This window comes from Etheostoma cragini, chromosome 3 (assembly GCF_013103735.1).
Source record: "Etheostoma cragini isolate CJK2018 chromosome 3, CSU_Ecrag_1.0, whole genome shotgun sequence".
Classification (NCBI taxonomy): Eukaryota; Metazoa; Chordata; class Actinopteri; order Perciformes; family Percidae; genus Etheostoma; species Etheostoma cragini.
Genome location: NC_048409.1, coordinates 21,203,141 through 21,226,421, shown reverse-complemented (window position 1 = coordinate 21,226,421; position 23,281 = coordinate 21,203,141). Strand labels below are relative to the sequence as shown.

The 23,281-nt window shown below is 41.2% G+C and overlaps 1 protein-coding gene and 1 long non-coding RNA gene across 2 annotated transcripts in view; both read left to right on the top strand.

Annotated features, from left to right (window-relative positions):
- Positions 1-23,281, top strand: part of ankrd13b (ankyrin repeat domain 13B) — a 36,368-nt gene that overhangs the window by 481 nt on the left and 12,606 nt on the right. The window contains exons 2-7 of the mRNA XM_034868036.1: positions 16,238-16,373; positions 17,909-18,033; positions 18,984-19,029; positions 19,149-19,292; positions 19,520-19,760; positions 22,564-22,630. Of these exons, the coding sequence (XP_034723927.1) occupies positions 16,238-16,373; positions 17,909-18,033; positions 18,984-19,029; positions 19,149-19,292; positions 19,520-19,760; positions 22,564-22,630 (759 nt within the window). The remainder of the gene's footprint in view (positions 1-16,237; positions 16,374-17,908; positions 18,034-18,983; positions 19,030-19,148; positions 19,293-19,519; positions 19,761-22,563; positions 22,631-23,281) is intronic.
- LOC117942531 lies at positions 2,153-10,357 on the top strand. The gene is made up of 3 exons (XR_004656148.1): positions 2,153-2,296; positions 4,516-4,522; positions 10,339-10,357. It is a non-coding gene; the product is annotated as an uncharacterized LOC117942531 (long non-coding RNA).

Here is a 23,281-nt window from a genome sequence, read left to right as displayed (position 1 = left end):
CCAGACAGGCCCGTGTATTCATTATAAGTGTTAATGGGTGTGTGGGTCCTTACATTTAAGTGGTGATGGTAGCTACAGTATAGATGCCACGGAGCAGAACCTGGTCAATAACTGGGGAATATTGCAGTTATCTGTGAGGTGGAGAGGAACACTTGTAGACTATAGTCTCAGACTTGAATTTACACTATTCTTTTTATGATTCGTTTTAAAATCATAGAGTAACATAACATACTTAGTATGCCAATGATCTGTTATTTACTGCAACTGCTAAAATAATCATCATCCAAGTAATTATAACATGCATGGGAAGTGTGTGCGTGTGTGTGTGTGTCTTTGTCAGAGGTGCTTTATGCCTGTGTGTAAGCGGCACTATTGCGTGATCTACTCAAAACTGTAGCCTTTCTACCTTCCCACCAGCACCTGAACCATTTGTGAGTGGGTGAGACAATGCAGATACTGAGCATGTGGGCGAACAGTTACAAACCACCCCAGTGAATAGAGTAATGAAATCATTAAGGTATTGTATAGGTTGTCATAATCAAAAGCATGTGAAATTATTTTCACCCACTGGTAAAATTGGAGTACTTCAGCTTAGAGTGAGAAACTTGATAACACAATTAGAATTACACTATTGTGCAAATTCAATCATTACTAGAAATGTATACTGAAGTGCTCTGCTTTTACATAAGAGATGCAGGTTAGCAACTAAATAGATTTCTGAGTGCATGCATCATGCAGCGGTCTCGAGACATCACACTTCTACACACATGTACGCACACTATAGTGTACACATATGGCCGCTATTCTTGTGGCTCTTTCTTTACATCAAAGAGGTCAGCATTGGCCCAAAGGCAGCTATCAGTTGGTTTACCATAAACCCTACAGTTACAGTTAGGGAGTGTGCTGGTGACATTATCCATTCAATCCTTGACCATAATTATGAGTATTGGGAGATGAATGGAAAAACTGAATAAACCTCACAGGGATGCTCCTAGAACGTACTAAGACCTCGAGTATTAAAGTCCATGTCCGAGGTAACACATTGTATTTCTTTAAAGGGGAGCAGGTATTACCCTATTTCATTTAACCTCAATGATGTCTCTTTGTGGGTGAGGGGGCGGGGTGGGAACTGGGTGTAACTCATATACCTGTTAATACCTTGTGTCACAGATTGACTCTCTGTATTGGTTTCATTCTATAGATGAGGTGAACGATGTATCTGTTATGTTCAAAATCCCATAAATAAATCATACTAAAAAGAAAAGACAGGGGAGCAGGTAATGAACAAAGTATGCCGTTGAGGAAAAAGAGACATCAAAAGCTTTTTTTGATCGTTTGTAGCTTTGGAGTTGTTGAATACCAATTGTCTTACCCTGTTGGCTCAACACCAAAATGGAATGAAACATATGCCTCTTTATTGGAGCTTTGGTTTAAAATGCATTACTACATGCATGCAGTAGCTACGCTAGTAATGTGGCTCTTACTACAACAGCGTTAGGGGTCACTTGGTTTGTCGTTCTAGAGTTTAAAAATGTCTTGAAAACTACTTGATGGATTGCCGTGAAATTCGAAACAGAGTAGACAGCCGTGGTCCCGACTCATCCCTATAAATGGTCAAAACTCAAAACTGGAACAAAACCTTTGCTGATGCACGATGACTCAAAAACTAGTGACCAAATTAACCATCAGCCTCAGCTTTACCTGGTTGATGGCTGATGTGAAATGATCAAATGTTACCCAAATGTAAATTATCGCCATAGATAAAGGTCATATTTTACACAAACTTCTCTAAACTGAAACTTTAGGCATGTTACATATAAACAATAAATTAGTCCTCACAATGCCATTGTCATTCATTTTTCAGGAAACCTTGAATCTATAAATATTTAATGTTGCAAATGATGTTGCTCCTCTGCTGTGCATTTGAACCCAGGACCTCTATATCATATCTGATCTTTTTATAAACTAAGCCCAACAGACTGCCTTGTAGTTCCCTTTTCTTTGAGAGCAAACACAAATCTGTGGAACATCTCAAGTACCAAAGTGTTCAGAATCCAAAAGGATTTGATGCTGATCTTTAGTAAATCAGTATTATGAGTCACCCACATATTGTGCTTGTGTATGAAAGGGACTCATTTCTTCCTTGAGATTATTTTATGGGGCTTTTCCGCCTTTAATGGACAAGACTGCTAGGTGAGAAAGGGGGGAAAAGAGAGGGGGAAGACATGCAGGAAAAGGTCAAAGGTTGGACTTGAACCCTGGACGTCTGCATCGACGCATAAACCTCTAAGTGCATGTGTGCCAGCTCTGCCAGCTGAGCCAACCCGGCCACAAAAGGACTCATTTCTAATCCTGATTGTAGATCTGATAGACGCTTGCTAGACCATAAAGCTTAGGTATCAAATATGTGTGTTTGATGGTAGATCAGAGAAAGGCGGGTAGTAAACTACTAAAAACAAATTTCTTTCTTCCAGTATTCCCCTCTCATTGTTGTTGAACAGGTTATAGACTGAATATTTTCAGTCTATAACTGAAAATATTCAAATTTTTAACTCTTGCTCTCTTGCTTTGTTTTTATGTATTTGTGTGGGTGTATGCACGTGTAATGCATCTTGGTTTTGCATTTGTTGTATAATTCAGTGTTTTTTTGCATAGTCAAACATTTAACATCCTGTTAAAATAATACAACTAGCATGTCAACCTTGCATCCCGGAATGTATTTCACATCCACTTTATGTTATAAACTTTAAATGGTAACCTAAGCCACTGTAGAATATATGTGTGGTGCTGCTTAATACAGAACACACTATCATGCTCCAACCCCAAGCTTCTGTCAGTCACACACACACAGGCAGACACACACGTGAAACACACACATGTGATGTCATGACAGGTGTCAAGAAGCTTTCTGGATTTCTGTGGGACTCCCATTGCTATGGTCGGGCACCACCATTATGGCAGCACAGGGATTTTTTAGTTGGATGCTGCAGGAATGAGTAAGCTATTATTAATTAGTATTTAAAATGTAAAATGCTACTCTCGCTGCAGCTGCTAAAATGTCCACACAAGTACATCGGGACTCCTAGTATTTCCAAGCTCAATAGTTGGCCTGTCTGCGATGCTTACGGACACTGTGTCACAAGCATTGACTTAAATTTGTATCCTCAAAATTAAAATATTGATAATGTGAAAATGAAGGCCACCAATCTACATTTGCAATTGGGTAAATAGTGTGGCTTTATATTCTAACGTCATTTGACTAGTAGCCAATGAGTTGCAAATGGTTACGTTATGTTATTAATTATAGTATGGAAATGTAATTTCATGTTTAAGAATAGATGATTTTCTTTCATGGTAAGGTAAAGTAAGAGTGGTCATAATGGCGTTCATACCTTGCCACCTTTATGTGGGGAGATGCAGGCTATCTGGTGTTTAAGATTAGATGGACCATAATGTGCTCTGCTCTTGAATGACTGGTTCTGTCTGATAATTGAGACACTGAGACTGACCACATTAGAGATCTCCTCATGATGTGCTATACAAAATTACTGAACATATCAGATGGACACAAAGTTAAGCTTTGGGTATGACTGTGATGATGCATTCATGCTGTAAGAGACAGGTCAGGCAAATGAAATCCAGTTCATGCAGTCCTTGATTGGCTTATATTGTTTTTGTTGTAACTACTTCACATTTGATTGACAGGATCACTGACAGAGAGATGTTCCACACCCTTGACATTTACACACATATATACATATACACTTGGCATAAAGAAGGGAGTTTCTGATCCACCTTCAGAAAGAGATTTCTACTGTATTGTGATCATCAGCCATTATAGAAAAAGACTGGGGGAGGATAGACAGAGTAGAAGAATACATTACATTGTGATAGTTTCTAAGACACCACATTATGGCCATGCTGTTAACCCAAATAGCAAAGGCAAAATTGTGAAGATACTGCAAGATAATCGTTGGTCTCTGATGAATTTGGGACCCACTTAGCTGTAGAAGAACAGTATAATATCACTGACCTCTGCTTTATGCCACAGTAAAATAAAGCAAATCTACAGCTTTCTCCATATCAGAGCTTTTTAAAGCATGCCCAGCCTTTGGTGAAATGATGATACACATGCCATTTCCCCATGTGCATACATCCAATATTCGCCCTGTTCCTGATCACACTCGTTTTTCCCTCAAGTACAAAAATGCAATGAATGGCTGGTTAATGATGTTTTTAAAAATGGCTGTTTTCCAAAACTTTTGATGTGAGACTGCACAACTATACGTACATAGATATTATACCTGTCCAATCTTCCATCCAGCATGTAGCAGATTGTATGTTTGAGTAGTGAGGGTAGAAGAAATGCTACCACAGCAGGCTACAGTGGAATAATTTGTACACCGGCTGTCTGTTATGTCGCAAGCCGATAAAGGAAACTCAACATAGTAACAGGAGTGGTTGAATAAATGCAGGGACACACAGCTGACTACAGAGAGAAGTACAAAGGGAAAGACATACAGTATATGAATAGAGTAGTAAAGTAGGCAGAATAAGAAGCGGGGGGGATAAAAAGAGATGAGAGATCAATTTTTAGCTAACTTTACCAGATTCATAAAAAAGGGTTTATACCTAACAGCTGTGAAAGACTGGTGAAAGCAATGAAGAAACATTGAACCAAGGAGTGGAGGCGCAAACAATGTCAGACTTAATGTCAGATATAATGACAGACTTAACCATAAACAAAGAGTGTCTGGGTTGCAAACAGACGTAAACAGTGTGATTTGAAAAAGAACAGGTCCAAGTAGAGAGTGATGGTTGATCTCAAGACAAAGGCAGGAACTAACAAAGATCTCAGCTCTTTTTCTCTGTTGCTAAACTTGTCTTCTCGGTGACTCTGTGTCTGACCCCAGATCTCTTTTTCACTCAGGTTATGGTTTGATTGAAATGCCCTCGGCAAGGTGGTAATGTTGAATCAGCATTCTAAAATCGTACGCAGGGTTTCTGGCATGATTGAACGGAGCCATAAATTAATGCCCTGTGGTTTATTGCGTTCACTGTATTGTTACGCCAACAATCTGCTATCTACTTGCAACTGTCTCTTCCAAGCTTCTTCTTTTCTCTTATCAGCCTGCTTCTCCCCGTTTCCTCAACACATCCAGCCACTGTATAAAATTGTCCTTATCTTCTATCCCCCGGTGCCTTCCATCCCTCTTTAACTCCATCTATCCATGTAGCAACCCTTTCCTCAGTGTAATGAAACCCAACTCCTAATTGCAGCGCAGCAGAGCCACAAAGAGATGCCATGAGGGCTGGGTCGGGGTCAGATTTAGTTAAGTTGCTGAAAGCTTTTGCGAGAGAGAGAAAGAGAGAGAGAGAGAGAGAGAGAGAGAGAGAAAGAGAAAGAAAGAAAGAAAGAAAGAGAGAGAAAAATTGTCAGTAATAGGTAAAAAAAGAAAGGGATATTAGTGAAGGAATAAAGGAAAATGTGCTGGAAAGAATGGTTGGTGAGGAACAAATACATAAGGAATCAGAGAGAAGAGATTAAACAACCACAATAAAAAGATAAGTGCAACAGACCGGAAGCAGTGAACAGTGGCAGGAACAATGCCCATGATAGTAATAATTGTTTTTTTTGGCAGTCACCTAAAAATGATTAAGTCATCACTCCTGGAAATCAAGTATGCCTACCTTGAAAAGAAGAATTTTGGGCAATAGGCAAAACATCTCCACATCTGAGTATTTTAACCACCATGTTTGACTGTGTGTTTTATGCACTGCACTGATGCACTGTTTTCTTGGCCAGCCAGCATCTCGTCAAGAGGTCCTCATCGACCCGGCCGGGCTCAGCAGGCGCGCAAATGTCCTGACCTCAACTGGGAACATGGTCAAAAACCCTGAGCAGCTCCTAAGCCCTGTGATCCTGCATTACATGCAGAAGGCAGTGTTTGAAGAGTCTGGAGGGCCAAATCCCTTTAGAGGTTAATGCAGGAGTCAAGTTCCAGTCAAGTGCAATAGGTCCATGATGGCGGCACCCACTGACTGTTTCGTGGTTGATGTGCCATTGCAATCTAGTATGGACATTGGTTATCAGTGTCTTATGGTGTTGGTTGTCCAGATTTTCAAAAAGGGTGCATGGGGAGTCAGACGTAATTATCATGAAATCATATTACTAAGCCATCCTGTAAAAGGTCTGCGCAGATTACTGGAGGGTTTGCAAGCCTAAGATTGCCACGGTACAAACCTTTTTAGCCCAGGGGCCTCATGTATAAAAGATTGTGCAGCTTTAATACTATAAGATGGCATACAGCCAAAACATGAAAAGTATCTACGCACTGAAATATTCACATATAAAACCGGGCGTACGCCAGGTCCTGCACACCTTTCCTTTATACATCACAATCAACATGAAGTTGAGTGCACGGGAACGAGCCACAGACCCCGCCTCGCCTCCTCCCATAATATGGAAATGACTGAATGCGCCCCCGACGTCATTTGTCCAATCACTACGGGTTATCCCGCTGGGGACGGAAAAAAACTCATTATGACGGATGTGCTGATCGCCTAGGTGAGAAAAAATGTTCTGTTTGGAGGTTTGTCATCTCGGATATGCGATAAAAGAAAATGCCCAGAGTGACCGAACCGTGGCAGAAATTTAAAAAGAAAAAGTCTAATGTCGAAGATAGAGCCACCAGATAGAGAACAAAATGCATCTAAGTGTCAGTCCACATTACGCACAATGAGCAGTTTGAACTCACTGATGTAATGCCATTCATTTTCTAAGTGCTATTATGCTCAGTGAAACTGAGTCCAGCGCGAGGGAGAACTGACTCAGAGGAGGAGAGGTTAGTGGGGACAGCGTCTCCACGGCAGGTGACAGTGCGCACGGATCCTCTGCCCAACGCATGGATGAAATGATAAACTAGTAAATAGTACTACGGTAACAGAAATATGTGCACAATCAAGACAGTCCAGACGGCCCAGTGTTGGGTGGACAGGGTCCACCTTGTTCACTACATGGCCTACAAATCATCCACGGTATCAATCACGGTTTGTTCATGGGGAGATGGATCCGTGCGTCTCGCATCCTGTACATGGCGTTCAGGATGCCGAGCCTCCGTAACTACACACACATACGCTATTGCATTTCCCCGTGTCGATTTTTTTGTTGCACTGTAAGATATTTTATCCATGGGACATACACAGGATGGCTGCAAATCCTCATGTTTAACAGAGGTTAAGCAGTTTGCGAATTAAATTATTAGTGTGTGAAAGATGCGCAACAATATTCACATAAATGATCAAACTTTTAAAATAGCAGCGGACATAAATAGGTTTTTTCATAGACAACGTCACAGACATGCCATTAAGTGAAGTGGAAACGGTATGTTTTTCGTGTTTATTGGTGATTTGCGGCAATTTTCAGTTAGAATTCGCATCGTTACAGAGCCAGATAAGACTTTGAGACATTAAGGTGTTGTTCCTGATATTCATCATGCTGTTTCTCAAGCCTCCTTCGCCTGCTACCTCCACTGTGCAGCACTCTGCTGTGAGCATGTTGTTGTGTCTGAGCAGCAGCAAGAACTAGAATGAGGGTTTATTCTTCCAAATCTGAGGCTATGATTCTCTTATGAAAAAAGTTGGCTTATCCTGTTTAGGTGTGAGGGTTCGCAGCTGTTCCAGGTGGAAGTACATGTGGAGTAGCCTACCAGTATCTTATGAGAGCAGCTGGTTGCATCAGCCGCAGTAATATTGATGCTATTCTGGACAATGGAAGTAAACAAAAGTTTAAGCAAGTCCATGCATTTTCAAACGTGATGTAAAACATCACCTTGAATCAAAACACGTTTTACCTATTTTTAAATTAGCCTACCTTTTCTTTTTGGTTGCAAGAGGAAATGCTAGCTAGGCTATTACAACCCATTTTAGAAAAACCGAGAGACTTGAACTCGTCAAGTTGAATAAATACCAATAAACAAAACAAAACAAAACCTTTTAAGCCGACATGGTATTCCTTTAATTAGACCAGGACGTTTTCTGTCTGTAAAATGCTATATGTCCCAGATTATCAGGCTTAGTGCAACCATCTCGTCCCAGACCACTGGGTTTACCTGAAATTGCTACATATTTCACATGCTCCCATACAAACACAAGAAGAAAGTGGCAGCTGTGATGTTTCACTCTAATAGGCTACACTATGTGATTATGCTCTTTTATAGTGTATGCACTGACTGCCTCAACAAAAAAGATTTGCTCTCTCCATCTGTGTGTGCCTGCATCTTTGCGAGTGTGTCTCTCTGTCTCTCTCTCTGTGCTGCCCTGCATATCATTGCTTGCATTTTTGGTGAAGTTTGTCAGCTCACTGTACCAAACAGGTGTCATCCCCTTTATAAAAGCATCAGAGAAACTCGCTCTTTGCTTCTGTTGCCATTCTGACAGGTCCATCAGCATCACACCCGTTTGTACTTTCTTTATGCGTACCTTCCTGTCTGACCTGTTCTGTGGAACTTGGGGTTGACAGTAAAACAGAGAAATTACATATGCTGGAATGTAGGTCATTCTAGTATTTTCATCTGGGGAGTTGGTACATTTGGTACATTTTCCGGCGCTTGATTTCACAGCCCTTAAATGCACCTGCAAAAATGGAAATGAAGGGCTGTGTTACATGTGAGATGCTGCGAGAGGTTTTGTTACTCGTCTTTGGGGTAATCATTACTTGTTTGCCCTGTCATTTCATATCTGAAGCAGTGCCCCATTGAAAATAGATCAGGGTTTCACAGCAGAGTAGCATTTGACAAAGTCTCTTCTGCATCTGGAATCACAGACATAAGAAGGGAGGCAGGGGGGGGAGAACGAGTTATTTTTACACTCCTCCCTCCCAGAGCCACCCTCTGCTCCTGTGCGCGCCATGCACAAACATTTTGGCAAAGCTGCTGTATGTGTATGCACGGTTTTCCGTGGGTGTGAGTGTGTGGTGTTTGTATGAAAGATTGATGTTGGCCTAAGTACCTGCCAAGCTGCATCAGGCCAGGCTCACACTGAGGGAGGGAGGGGGAGAGAGAAAGAGTGGGTGTGGGGGAGTAAGAGGCGAAGTAGATGCCACAGATAGAGATGCTTATCAATAATGCAACCTCCACTGAGCTCACTATGAAGGGATGGCAGGAATGGAACAAATGAAACAGAGAGAAAAAGTAGAGCGAGGATGGAAGAGCATAACTAGATAAGTCTTGCATTGCAGACTTATTGTATCTCCACAGCACGGTGGAGTAAGGTCTGGCTCCTCCACAGATACATTCCAAGATCGGAGAAATAAAACGCCTTAGGTTCTTTGCATTTTTTAAAGTGAAACACAATTGTATAATCGACACAGAGACGGTGGCTCTGCAAAATGGTCTGGTTTGGACGCCGCAAAAGAAAATGCAACATACAATATAAATTGAAGTTAACTGTTATGAAGTAATGTGAGCTAGATGAATTAGCTGGATACACAGCTAAATGTGATTTGCTCTTAGTGTGTTCTTGTCCATAGCAATTTGGTCCGGAAACGTCCCAGTTAAATGCCGTAAACATATTCTTTGTAAGTTTATACAATCCTTCACCAAAGGAACCAAGCTTGCCTGCCTGGTTGCACAATCCAAATTTTCTTCAAAACTTAACATTTTCAGCATGTTTGCTAGCTCAAAGTTTGTTGTTGTTTCCCGAAGTGAACAGAGTTTAAGAACAGCGACACACTGAGTGGAAGGTGAGGGGCATCCGACGGCACGGGATGTGAGGCAGTTATCCAGGAAATGAACTGTTGGTGATTTAGACTACGGTACTAGAAAAGAGTTACATCATAAGACATAAGAGCTAGAGACTAAATAAAGAGTAAATGGTAGCAAGGAATAAATTGTGAGGGTGACAAAGAGCAAGTGAGATGGTGAGATACGTTTTTCAAAAGTGGAGGGGTTAAAGAAGTTTCTAGAAAAATAGAGGAATAATGCATATATGAATGGAAAGAAGACAATTGGAAGCGAGAAAGAGAAAACATGAAAACTGTGTGCTTTCATCAAGTCAAAATCGTATGCAACAACTTTATGTAGAGGGCCACACTGAGAAAAGATTGGATTCTAACAACTAAAAAATTCTCTTCCTATAATGAAACAGATTGACATGATGCGGATGTTGAGACTTTATCCTTTTTTAAGATTGTTTGTGGGCATGTTTGGCCTTTATTTTGAAAGGACAGCTAAAGACATGAACGTGGAGAGAGAGGGGGAATGACAAGCAGCAAAGGGCCGCAGGTCAAAGTCAAACCCGAGCGCACTGCATCGAGGAGTAAACCTCTATATGTGGTAGCCCGCTCTACCAACTGAGCTATCCTGCTGCCCACTCTCCAAAATCTCAAAAATTACATCGAAGGCTCTGTCAGCTGGTTGCCTGGCAACCTCATGGACAATTCAAGATTGCATTAAGTCACTGGGCTCTGCAAATAAATAGTCTACACAACAAGTTGTTTTTACAGTTTGTTTTTTTACAGATGTATGAATTTGAACAACACGGTCACTGCCATAACTGACTATATACATTTCTGCACATATACTTCCATTCCGGTGACAGTTATAAAGAAATACCACAACCCAAACCCTAGATAACCTCTGAAAAACAAACAAAGCCCGAGAGACAAGCACACAGCTTTCAGGGTCAGTAACTCGGCTGGTCTCAGAATCCAAACTGTATTATTAGAAATAAAGTCTTCCAAGCCATACTACATTTCAAGAACAAACGCAAGCTCATGTTAAGTAACATGAACACAAAGCAAGCTTTTCAGATGGTCAAATCCTGTGAAGACCTGTGCCACCGAACTCAATCCAATCATTCACTCCCTCTTCTGTGAATCCTGTCTGACTACCACAATATATACGTACACACACACACACACACACACACACACACACACACACACACACACACACACACACATATATATAAAGATAATTGTTTATTGTTATTAGTAACACCTTCTCTACTACGGCAAGTTGAAATGTCTGCTGTGAAAAATGGCCTATGAGATACGTCATGTCATCATAATGTGATTGATTTACTCGGTGTAGTAAACATAAGACACACTTCCCTACTATCTATCTGTTATCAGTGTTCGGCACTGCACACAACTCAATTGTTTTAATTATTTGACAATGATGAATGACATTTTTCTTTAGACAGTTAACCAGTTTGGGATTTAACTCAGAAAACTATTTACAAAAATAAAAAGGAATTTTGCCCCAGAAATGATCGACTGTACATTATGTGTCAGCAGCACCTGTGTGACCACCGTATGCCCTTCATTGTAATTTCCTTGATGAGTGAAGAGCTGGTGCTAAGAAACAAGGAGGGATGATATAATGTCCCATATAAAGTCGCAAGTCAAACAAGGTCATTGTGTGTGTTTGTGTGTGTATATGTGTGTATGTGTGTGTGCTAAAGTATGTTTGGTCTTATTTAAAATGTATAGTGTAAATCATGTAATGTAGCTAATGTGAGTATTGCAGAACCCCATCCTTACAGAACAGGTTAAGCTTGCTAGAGTGTACCTTGGTGTCACTGGTGGAGGTTGTGTTGTTCGTTGTAACTAATGAACGAGGCATGCTGTCGTATTGTGTTGAGTGTTTCACATCACTTCCTTCTAGAAGCTCGGGACCAGAAAGGGTCAGACGGAGGAGGTGGAACTGAGCCTGTAAATCTGCAGCTAGACCCTTCTCTAAATTGTAGCTTTCTATGTGCTCTCTTAACTCTGACCACCCTCTCTCACCATATTCAATTTTCCAGCTACCTTTGATGCAAATTGGACCAAATGAACCACTTTTAATCAGTGAGCCTATAGGTTGACTTTTTTTTTCCCCTAAGAGTGCTCGAAGGTGTCATTACAAGTAATTTCTGAATAAAGGAGAGACGGGGATGGAGAGGTTGCTAGATCATGATCATGATACAGATTGGGGATGTTTGACCCTTTCAAACTCCAGTGAAAGTGTTGAGAAAATCGGTAAGAGTATAAATGTGGGAGCAAGTTTATGATGCTCTCAGTCAAGACGTTCTGACTTTGAATAAGGAAAAAAAAGAATAGGAATGAGGCCTTTTATGAGACATCAACAAGCTGACATATACTCAACAACATTACAGGCTTTAATTTGACAGGCTTACTTAGAGGTTATGAAATGAACATAATTAATGTAGAAAATAACACCGCTTGTCGAGTAGTATACACTATCACAAAGAGGCCAAGACAGGTGAAATATGTTCTCCTATTCTTCTTTTTTAAATCATTCTTTGACCAAGACAAGAGCTACATCAGGTGTAGACGAGCAGATGGGGAAGCAGTTACAGAAGCTATACACTTCAGTGGATTGCTCCGTTGTTTCCCTGTCATCCTGTGTTGTATTTTTTTGGCAGCATCCTGTACTCTCTCCTATCTGTCTCCTTCTACATTGTACCTTGCAATCACCTCACTGCTAACCTTTCCTGACTTTCCCTCCCTTTCTTTCTGTCTCCGTCCACCTATTTTGGTTTAGCCTCGCCCTTTTTAGCATTCCTCAACTACTCCACTCTTCCCTCCTCTCCTGTTCCCTTTGTGTCTTCATGTTGCATTTCAGCCGTTTATCTGCAGCTCTTGTACCCAGAGTCAATGAAATCGAGTAAAGCTTTGAAATAAGCTTAAACTGATAATCAACGACATATGCAACAACTTAAAGGGGGAGTAATGGAGGAAAAGACAGCTGTGAGACAAAATTAAAAAAAAAAAAAAAAGAATTAAGAACCAAGTTGCTTTCCATGATTCTTTTTTTTCTGTTCTGTTTCATCTATTTCTTTTACCATTAGCTTTGTTCCAGGCTCTCTGTTTCTCTAGTCTTTCTCCCTTTCATATGTTTACAACAATTTGTGAAGGATTTCTTTTCAAAATACCATTTCCATTTTGGCTAAAAATGTTTTCCAAGGCTCATTATTAATATTTAGTTTTTTTTTTGCTTGCACAGTCTTTTTCGCTTCTGTTGTTGAAATGATGGACATTCTATTTCAGACTTTTCTTCCTGTCACATCGACAGTTTTTCATATTTGTGCTGCCCAAGCACATGACGTCTGCAGTGTCCTTTGAGACACTGTTTGTGGTACACATGCACACACACAGAGGACTGAGAATGGCTGTATTTGCATGTGACACACAATATTCATCATCCAGCATGCACACACAAAGCTGACTGCTCGCTTTCTTCCCCTGCGTTGTTATGATGTTCCTACCCTGTATTCCCCAGTCTCTCGCTCCTTTCTTTTTCTCTCTTCCTCCGTCTTCGCCTGTCTTACATGTTACAGTTGCTGCAGACAGGCAGTTTCTTTCAATAGAAATGTATCTAGCCAAATTATTTTTGTCTGTCTCTATCGCTTCAGTGTTGCTTTTGAAAATACTGTGGAAAGCGGAGAGCTGTGAGGGGAATGAGTGGATTAAAGATTGTACAGCGATAGCATCCCCATTAACACACTGAAACTGTGATATCATGTTCTTTCTATTGAATTATTTTTGACTAAACTCAATCCAGTACATATTTAAACATTTTAGGAGCCTGTGAGTGTATGTAAGCATTTTTATGGGTATCTCCGTGTGGTTTTTATGTGCACCACATGTGGTTTTCCTCATTTCCCTTGCAAATACCAAAAACAGAACACTGCAGTAACTGATTAACATCTTTGTCTTTCTGGCCCTGCCCCCAATGTGTTTTTTTGGAGCATAACAGGTAACTTGGATTGGACAGTAGCTGCCAGTCATTTTTGTGTTATACACTGAGTGTAGTAAACAGACGGGGCAGCTTTTTATATTAAGTTTTTGAGTTGTTTATTCTCAGCTATTTCCAAATTAACCCTTAATACATTTCTTCCCCCGCCCCTGCTTTGATATAAAGATTTATTTGGATCAACAAGGAGTGTGGCCTCGCTCGTGAATTCACCTGCTCAGACATTTTTCCTGATATGTCAGATATAAATATAACACAATCAAACCCTAAACAAATAGTGTCATTTTATTCCTGAAAGGAATTGTCCGCAGCCTCCTTGAGGTCTTTATTAACGTCCGGATTCTGAGTCACGCTACACTGATCTTCGAGAGTAATCATTAATTAGACATCAAGTCTGCAAAGGACTGACAGAACTGACCTTGGATCAGCCTAGGTCTTGAATAATGGTGGCTGTCAGCATCTGTGTAATTGGATGGCAGATCTGAGATCAGTGCAGCACTGCAGAGAGGGGCAAGATTAAACAGTGAATATCTCTATGCACCACCATGCATAGAGCGGCCTGGGAAATAAAGAGGGATGGGCAGTTTCATGCAGACAAATACAACCAGTGATTGATTAAATAAAAGTAAAGACATGGTATTTCATCAGGTGTACAAGCCCCACAGGTCATGTAATAATAAGCGGATTGTAAGTGTTGTGGCCACTGTTGCTGTTCGATACGGTAATGCTTGTAGGATTTTTAGTCTTCCTGATCAATAACGACATGTTACCCTGTTTATATGATGCTGTACAATCTTTGGCAACGGGTGTCAATAACGAGTGACTCATCCATTCATCTTTTCAACATGTCTGGACTAACATTTCTGTAAATAGGCCTATGTGTGAAACACATTAAGACCTGCAATACCTTACAAGTCAGTAATACTTTCTCATTTTAAAGAAGTATCATATAAACCTTTTCTGACTCAGCGCTTTTTTGCGGAGAGTTAGATGAGAAGGTTTATATCACTTTCAGCCCTGTACGCTAAACCTGAAAGCAGGGGGGAAACGGCTAGCCTGCCTGGCATGTCATGAGGTAAAAAAGAAGAAGCGGATTATCACTTTACACCTTGTTTGTTAAATGCACATAACCTGCTGGACAGGCATGTGCAGAACACATCTGCCACGTTCTCACCTGCATTAAGCCCTGGCAGCATATCACCCCCACCTTCACAGGCAGCAGTAAAGTCCCATCTTTTCTAGAAAATCCTTCTCCTTACCTACAAATCCCTCCATGCCTTTGCCTTCCATTTGATATCAGACCTCCTCCAGCCCCACCCAGAATCCGCAGTCCTCAGATATGTGTCTGCTCACCCCCCCCCCAAACCAGCCTGTGGACTCTTGGGGACAGAGCCTTCAGTGTGGCGGCCCCCACCTTTTGGAACCACTTCAAAAAACCTGCTTGTTCACCAAGGCCTATGGACATAGTTAACTCTGTTATCCCCTGCAAATACTGGCACTATTATTTTCTGTTTTTGTGGTTTTTGTTTCTGTCTCTCTCCATGTGTAAAGCATCCTTGTATCCACTGAAAAGCCACTATACAACTTTTTATTATTATATTTATTATTATTTGGTAACATGTTATGCTTAAGAGGTGGTGGGAATTACTCTGGACAGGCTAGCTTTGTTTCTGATTACAGTCTTTATTCTAGGCAAAGCTAATTGTCCCAGCATTGTTCTGGGGAGAAAAATCTAAAAGTTAGAATACAGAGCAACCAATGAATTTAATATGTCTAAACAGGGTTTAAAAGCTCCCTGCAATGATTCTTTCTATCAGAGCATTGGTATGATTGATTAACCCTAATGTATTATGGCTGAGGAATGAGGTCTTGTTGACATGCTTCTAAATACAAAGTGGAGCTGAGAGCTGGATTGATGCCTTCAGCATTACAGTAATTGGGCTTTTTGGTTCATCAGTGTTGTTGTCCGACAGTTACCGGTGAAAAAACATGTATTTTTGCTCTCAAACATGGCAGATTGAGAATGTTCTCCTAGTTTACTTTACCGGTTCGCATTTCCCTTTGTAGGTTTTCAAACTAACAACCTTCTCTGAACCTTTTTAGGAATAACAGACAGAAGGCGGCTTCAACAGCTCTGGGTGTGGAGCAGATAGTCCTACCAGTGTTTAGCTAAACACAATCCATCCAACCCAGAAAATAAGTGGGATACAGGAGTGTAGCAACCAACCATGTTAGAGTGGTGACAGATCAATTAGCACCTACCTGTCTTTTTCCATCTCTCCGTCTCTCTTGTGGCTCTGTTATGTGTTTTGTCTTCCCCCATCTGTGAGAGACAGAAGAGATCTACAATGATACACAATTAACCCCCATTTCCTCTCCTACTTCGTTTCTCTCCGTCTGTTCCTCTTACCTTTATGCTCTCTCCTTTTTCTTCCTCGTCTTTCTCCTTCTCCTCCTCCTCCTTTTCTTCCATCCAGACTGATTTAGAGTTTATAGACCCTCGTGGCCGGACTCCTCTCCACCTGGCTGTCACCTTGGGCCACCTGGACTGTGCCAGGGTCCTGCTGCAGCACGGAGCTGACGTTAGCAAGGAGAACCGCAATGGATGGACCGGTGAGTGAGTGTGTGTGTGTGTGTGTGTGTGTGTGTGTGTGTATATGTGTGTGTGTTTGTGTGTGTGTGGAGAAGTATAGTTCTGATAGCATGTTCACTGTGCAGTATACGTAATGCATTATCGGGTGGCAAGGAGTGTGTTCAAAAATGAACGCACTACATGCAACATTTCCTACAATAATATATTCTTGTCAAAGTAATTATGACACTGTGGTGTAATTATAGTGGTTGAGCACATTTCCCTTCAACCCGTTTGCCTTCTTTTGAGGATAAAAATGAATCTGGTCATTCTTTTAGGCATAATTGTGTATTTAGTAAATCAAATTATATCTCAAATTAAATGTGGAAACGATTTATAGCTAACGTTTTTTTTTTAATTTGTATAAATTCTAAAATCACACAAATATAAAATCTAAAATAGTTTATTGACATTAAAATGCTACTTGTAGCATGTTTGACATCAACAAGCTCTTCGAGTGGTGCCAGACTCATCATGAACACCCTCTGGAAGTAAAAAATAAATAAAAAGAGGTTGCTTGGACCATTTTATTGTTCAGATGATATGTCCAGAAAATATTCCACTTAAAAAGAACCGTCTTGCATGTGCGGAGACCAGAAGAGCCAAACCTGGACTGCCATCTGCAGTAACCCAGTGAAAAACTCAATCAATCAAGTGGTCTGAAAATGTGTCGGTTGTGTGTCGGTTGTCACATTATGTATGATATAGCATACGCTGTATGGTAACATGGTGCGCAACATTTCCTACTGGGTCTATTTTAAATTGGCACTGATGAGTTTGGTCCTCTTGATTGTTTTAGAAAATACAAACGTCACCACTTCTTTTGTAGAGCAGCGGCTTCTTCCAGACACCTCTTATCTGCTGGCACTGTGGAAATGTAACATGTTGGTCTGGCATAGGAAGACCTCAAAATTGTATTGACTGATTTAACACCCTTTATTGTGAGCCCAATTTCCCACCCTCATCCTTAGGTTTTAGTTTTTTCCGTCATTCCCTTCTTAACCTGTGTAACACTAACACTGCAATACCTTTTTGTCTTGATGGTGATGAAATTAAGCACTAGAAAGTCAATCTTTGTTGTTGTCATGAAAGTTTCTGGGAGTCGGTGGTTGCAGAGTATCATTAAGTAATCCTCTTTTGTTTGTCCTAGTCTGATTACTGTATATTGTCAGTGGGTAAAAACATGTACGGTAAGGTACATTGTTGTCAACTGTGTGTGTGTTAGCCTTTACTTGCATGAAAGCTGTTAAACAAAGGGAAAACTAAATTGGTATAATTGTTCAAGAGTAAGAAAACCTGTAAGATTAACAGCAAAGTGGCAGTCTGATGAATGATGGGCGAGCTGGGGTAATTGGTTGTACCAGCTTTTCATTTGGCCTACTTCGGATTCGGTGATTCTCGCTGCCCCCCTTAAATTGCTCATGAGTCACATACATGAATTTAAGATGAGGTCTGAGTGATCTGTTTTACTCACCACCTGGCTCTGTTTTACTCTCCACCTCGCTCTCCCTTTCAGTTCTTCAGGAGGCAGTGAGTACAAGGGATCCGGAATTGGTGCGTCTCGTGCTTCGTTACCGTGACTACCAGAGGACTGCCAAGAGACTGGCGGGCATCCCCATCCTGCTGGAGCAACTGCGCCAAGTGGGATTTCTCTCACACGCGCGCACACACACACACACACACACACACACACACACACACACACACACACACACACACACACACACACACACAGTACATGAAAAAACATACACAAAAAAAGCACTTTGAGGTTTTTATATTTACATCCATGTTTTATGATACAAATATTGTATGTTGTTGTTTTTTGATTGAAGGTATTAATAACTTTGTTCACTGCCCAACAAAGACAATACACTCAAATGATATGTTTCCATGTTGCCATGGTCTGTCTCTGGGTAATTTGAGTCATCACTTTCCCCCAAAGGGGTAAGGAGCGCCACATTTAAAGGCACAATAGCATCGATGGACAAACAGATACTGGAGAGCCAAGGTTGATGGGTGTAAACCTGACAGGAAAGCGTTCGGTGCAGCAGATCGTGAAGAGAACAGCAGAACTGCGGAGAACAGTGGCAGAGATGCAGGGAACTGCTTTCACACCGTCTGTCCTCCTGTGTATCTGCTCCAGCTGGATCCCTGACACTCACACACACACACACGCACACACACACACACACACACACACACACACACACACACACACACACACACACACACACAATCTAGCATACTCACATGGTAGACACAACACTCTCACACTGACAATGAATACTCGCACTGAAGCGGACATGAACTGGCAAACATCGCACACCGTTCATCTGCTGCTGCTGCTCCCATCCACATCATTCTCCCCAGCATCCATCCATCACTTCTATTATTAACCCACACATACACAACCACTTCTCTGTGCCTGTTCCCCCATCTTTAGAACAGACAAGGAAGCAGCATCACCGCAATTCTTTTCCTCCACTTTGTTATTCCCCTCTCTCTGTCTAGCCATCTTTAAATTCATCACTCTCCATCACCACAACGCTCTCTCTCTATCTCAGTCTTTTCTGCTTCTTTCTTTCCAGGCCCAGGACTTCTACGTTGAGATGAAATGGGAGTTTACCAGCTGGGGTGAGTCCAGTCTTTCATCCCATTCAGTAATGGAGTCCAGTGCCAACCAGTCAGAACTCTGTCCGTTAGACATGTCACAGTTTGCTTGATTGATAAAGTGTGTCTGTGTTTGTCCTTAGTGCCCCTGGTGTCTCGTATCTGCCCCAGTGATACCTACAGAGTTTGGAAGAGTGGTCAGTGTCTCCGTGTTGACACCACCCTGATGGGCTTTGAACAGATGACTTGGCAGAGAGGAAACCGCAGCTTCATTTTCAGGGGACAAGGTCTGAGGTCAAACTCAAGACTTACTGTGTGTTTGTGTGTGAGTGTGTAGTCCAGTCTTTGTGCTATGCTTAGCTAAGTAGCTCACCATCTGCTGCTTTGTAGCCTTATTAAATGGGTGTTTCCACTTTTTCCGTTTCTTCCTCTCACTACATTTAAATATTTCCCTTCTTTCGGTGGACTTTGCCCTCATTGTTTTCTTCCTGTCCGTCATCCTCTTACCTCTTAGACTCCAGCGCAGAGGTGATGGAGGTCGACCATGACAGGCAGCTGGTGTTCTGCGAGACCTTGTGCGTCTCGTCTCTCAAAGCCCTCTCGTCTGGCCGGGGGAATGGCGCTGCCTGCAACAGCAACGCCGCCAGTTTAGGCCTTCTGGGGGCAATGCAGCCCAGCGATGAGCAGGTAGCAGCCAGGCTCTCTGGCCCCGTGGTGACCACTCAGCTGGACACCCGCAACATTGCCTTCGAAAGGTCAGAACTGACACTAATACATGCAGAAAATGAATATTTGAATGTTCCGTCATAGTCAAGTGGTGCAGCAATCTTCCAGTACTGACTGTGCAACTTTTTTGTCATTTGTAGTATATTTTCCCCCTCAAATCTGTTAATTTTTAAGAACACTTGATGATGTGATGTGTCATTTTGTTGCTGCAGCTGTAACATAAGCCTAATAATTGATCATTATTAGAGTTGTATAACATCCCTGAGAATCCAATCTTGCGACCATGTTAAACAATCATACAGGAAGAAATCTGCCATTGAACAGGCACAATAATCATTTTCTCCACCAACAGTAGCCGCAGTACAACACAATGTGATTCAGCCTCAGGACATTTTCTGCTCTGAGTGCTTGCTTTTTTTCCTGAGAGGAGGAAAATCACTCTTTTGTTGAATTTCTGTCACTCATTTACTGTTGCAGGCTCCTACGCTTCAACCCACAGAGTTCAGTCATGTTCTCTGGTGGCTGTCAAAATGCATTTTACAAAATGTAGGAAAACACTAACTGAAGTGCAGCGGAAGTGGAGACAGTAAAAGATTCAGTTGAAAACCACATATTACTGATATATATCTATGACAGAGCTGAGGGGAAATTAGGGTAGTAATAGTTTAACTAGATATTGCCCTGTAACTGACTTTACTGAGTCAGTTTGCTGCCTTTATGTCTCTTCTCGACTTGTATTACTGTTCCACTATTAAAACTAATTTAGTATTTACGGTTTATTTATATTTTGCTTTGGGGTGTCCTCAACACATGGCTATCCTAAACTATCCCTTGCTCATATACAGTAATGAAGAAGATAAATAATAAAAATAAGTGTGTTGGTTAGGAGTACGTGTGACGTGGAAGTAGTAGGCACATATTAGCTCCAGGCTGTGTTGTGTGAATCAGGCTCAGGTACTGCAAGTAAGATGCACCTGTCAACATGGAGATGGAGAGGCAGATAGCAGAACCAAAATCAACGTAAGAGGCAGACAAGACATAAGCTGACTAGGAGAAGGATGCAGAAGAGGGGTAGAAGAAAATTGGATGAGCAGGTGGCTTGTGTGTAGTCAATTTAGGAGCTATTTATTATGCTAATGGTACAGTTTTATGTCTCAGTTTCACATAAAGTGACATCAACGCAGAGATGAAAAGGAGCAGAAAGGAGAAAGAAGGGAGACATGGGCCAATCAGGTGCATAGAGGACCAAGCTCATCTTATTCTGGTCAGGTGGTGAAATAAGACTGATGTGACAGACAGAAAGAGTGAGGGATGACAGAACAAGGAAAGTTTTGGACAAAGAGGGATCGAGGGGAGAAAATGGTAAAAACCAGGATAAAAGATGAGAAGAGGAGGATGGAGAAGGAGAGGAAAATGGATGAGGGAGAGAAAAAGGGACGGGACATGCAGAGAAACTGGAAGAGGAAGATGAATGGGACTCAAAACTATGGGGGACAAAATTACAACACAGATGCCAAAACAGGGGGAGTCCATTGTTCTGGAAGCAAAAGAAGAAAAGGGAAAAACATTAAGCGAAAGATAGGTAAATTGTTGAAAGAAATGCAGTGACAGGAAGTGAATGTTAACAGATAAAAGCAAGAAGACGGAAAGGGAAACGACAGTGAGAAGTGAGCAGGGAGAGGTGGTGTTTTTTTTGGTGGGGGGGGGGGGGGGATGTAATCATCTCCCTGTCAGACTTATACCTCAGTGTCACTTCTGCATTTTTCCTGGTCAGCACTCCTGTCTAACATGCCAATAATATTTTTATGATGCTTTAGAGCAAACCACTTTGTCGAGCACCACAGACAAGACATCCACCTCTGCAGTTAATACGTCTTTACGCAGTCATGCACAAAAACTACAGCACTGCAGTTTTGCTGTTTTAGGACTGGGGTAAGGAGTACAAAGTTTATTGAGCATCAAGTAATTGAGATATGACAAAACTTCAAAATGGGGACATTACTTTGTCTGACAGTCATAGTTGGAGAACAAGACTGGTTATACTAATGTCTTTGTGAGAGTGCAGCGATGCTTTTAGTAAATCTTTTACATTTTAGTTTAGTTTTTAAGCATGCTGACATTTGCTTATTAGCACGAAACGCAAGTAGCTGAGGCGGGCGGGACTGGGATTAGTTTTGCAGGTATTTGGTCAGACCATAAGGTATTTTGCATCCAACCGGGAAGCTCAGATGCCCGCCCCTAAGGAACTATGGTATTTGGACATAAACTAAAGTATTTTACAAACTTGAACGCGAGATGAAAAGTCATAGAAACTCCCAAAGTTACTGAAATGCATTCTGATGGTAACATGTCAATCCAGCTAATATAGTTATACTGGATTTACCAACAGACTGACCTTTCCATCTTTATTTTTCTGAAATAGTCACATATTTTAAATATAATGTATATCATTTCAAGATACCTCAGAATTATAAGGGCTAATATGGAGAGAAAAAAAATCATGCCTGAAAAATCACTTTCTGTGATGTGGTCTAAAAGGAGTTCAGTGATGTGAATAGATCATGAAGACGACATATGCCTCACTAACTTCCTAATTGCACACCAAACTGTTGATCTTCACATCCGACAAAAAAAGACAGTAGCTGCAATGTTTTCAGGCTGCAAATTATAGTGGAAAAACCGAGTCTGTGACTTGCAATCAAATCTGTAATCTCAGGTACATATTTGCAGAATGCTTGGGACAGGCATATAATCTAACCGAGTGTGATCGCAACGGTGTGTTGACTGGAAGTTAGGATCACAGACACCTGATGTGTAGAATCTCTGTTGCAGGAACAAGACGGGTATACTGGGCTGGAGGAGCGAGAAGACTGAGATGGTGAATGGATATGAAGCCAAGGTAGAGCACATGCTGCTCGGACAGCAAAGCTCAGTTTGACATTTCCTGAAAGTCTCTTTCACTTGAAGAGATAATTTCCAGAAAGAATTGCTCCCAATGTTATTTTAAAACCTTTTGAGGACATTGCCTTCTACATTTTAAATGATACCAGATGGATTTCTGAAACCTGAATTGTTTAGAACTCAAATAAGGAAAACAATTATCAGCACATAAAATACTAGATGGCCATCTAGTATTTTATGTGCTGATAATTGTTTTCCTTATTTGAGTATCAAATCAAGTAAAAGAAAAAAAAGAAGTCTATCTAAATTGCGAAGACACACATTACCTTGCTTGACCCTATTTGTTCAACCCCCTGGAGGGAGTCAGACACCCAGAACCAATCATTAGTGCTTTAACTTAACTTCAGACAGGCTCTGCAGTAAAATACGGCTGCCTGAAAAGCATCTATTTTCTGCATCATTGATTTAGGGTTTCCAACGTAAACAAACAACTCTGTAGAGCTGCTCTCCTACTGGACACCTTTAGGCTCTTATTTCCACTGTCATCCAGAGTAAACTCAGAATCAGAAGCCTGCTCAATCATTAATGAGTATTTCCTTTTTGTGATTACTGGTGAGATAGTCCAGTATTCTGCTATGTTCTGTAGCTT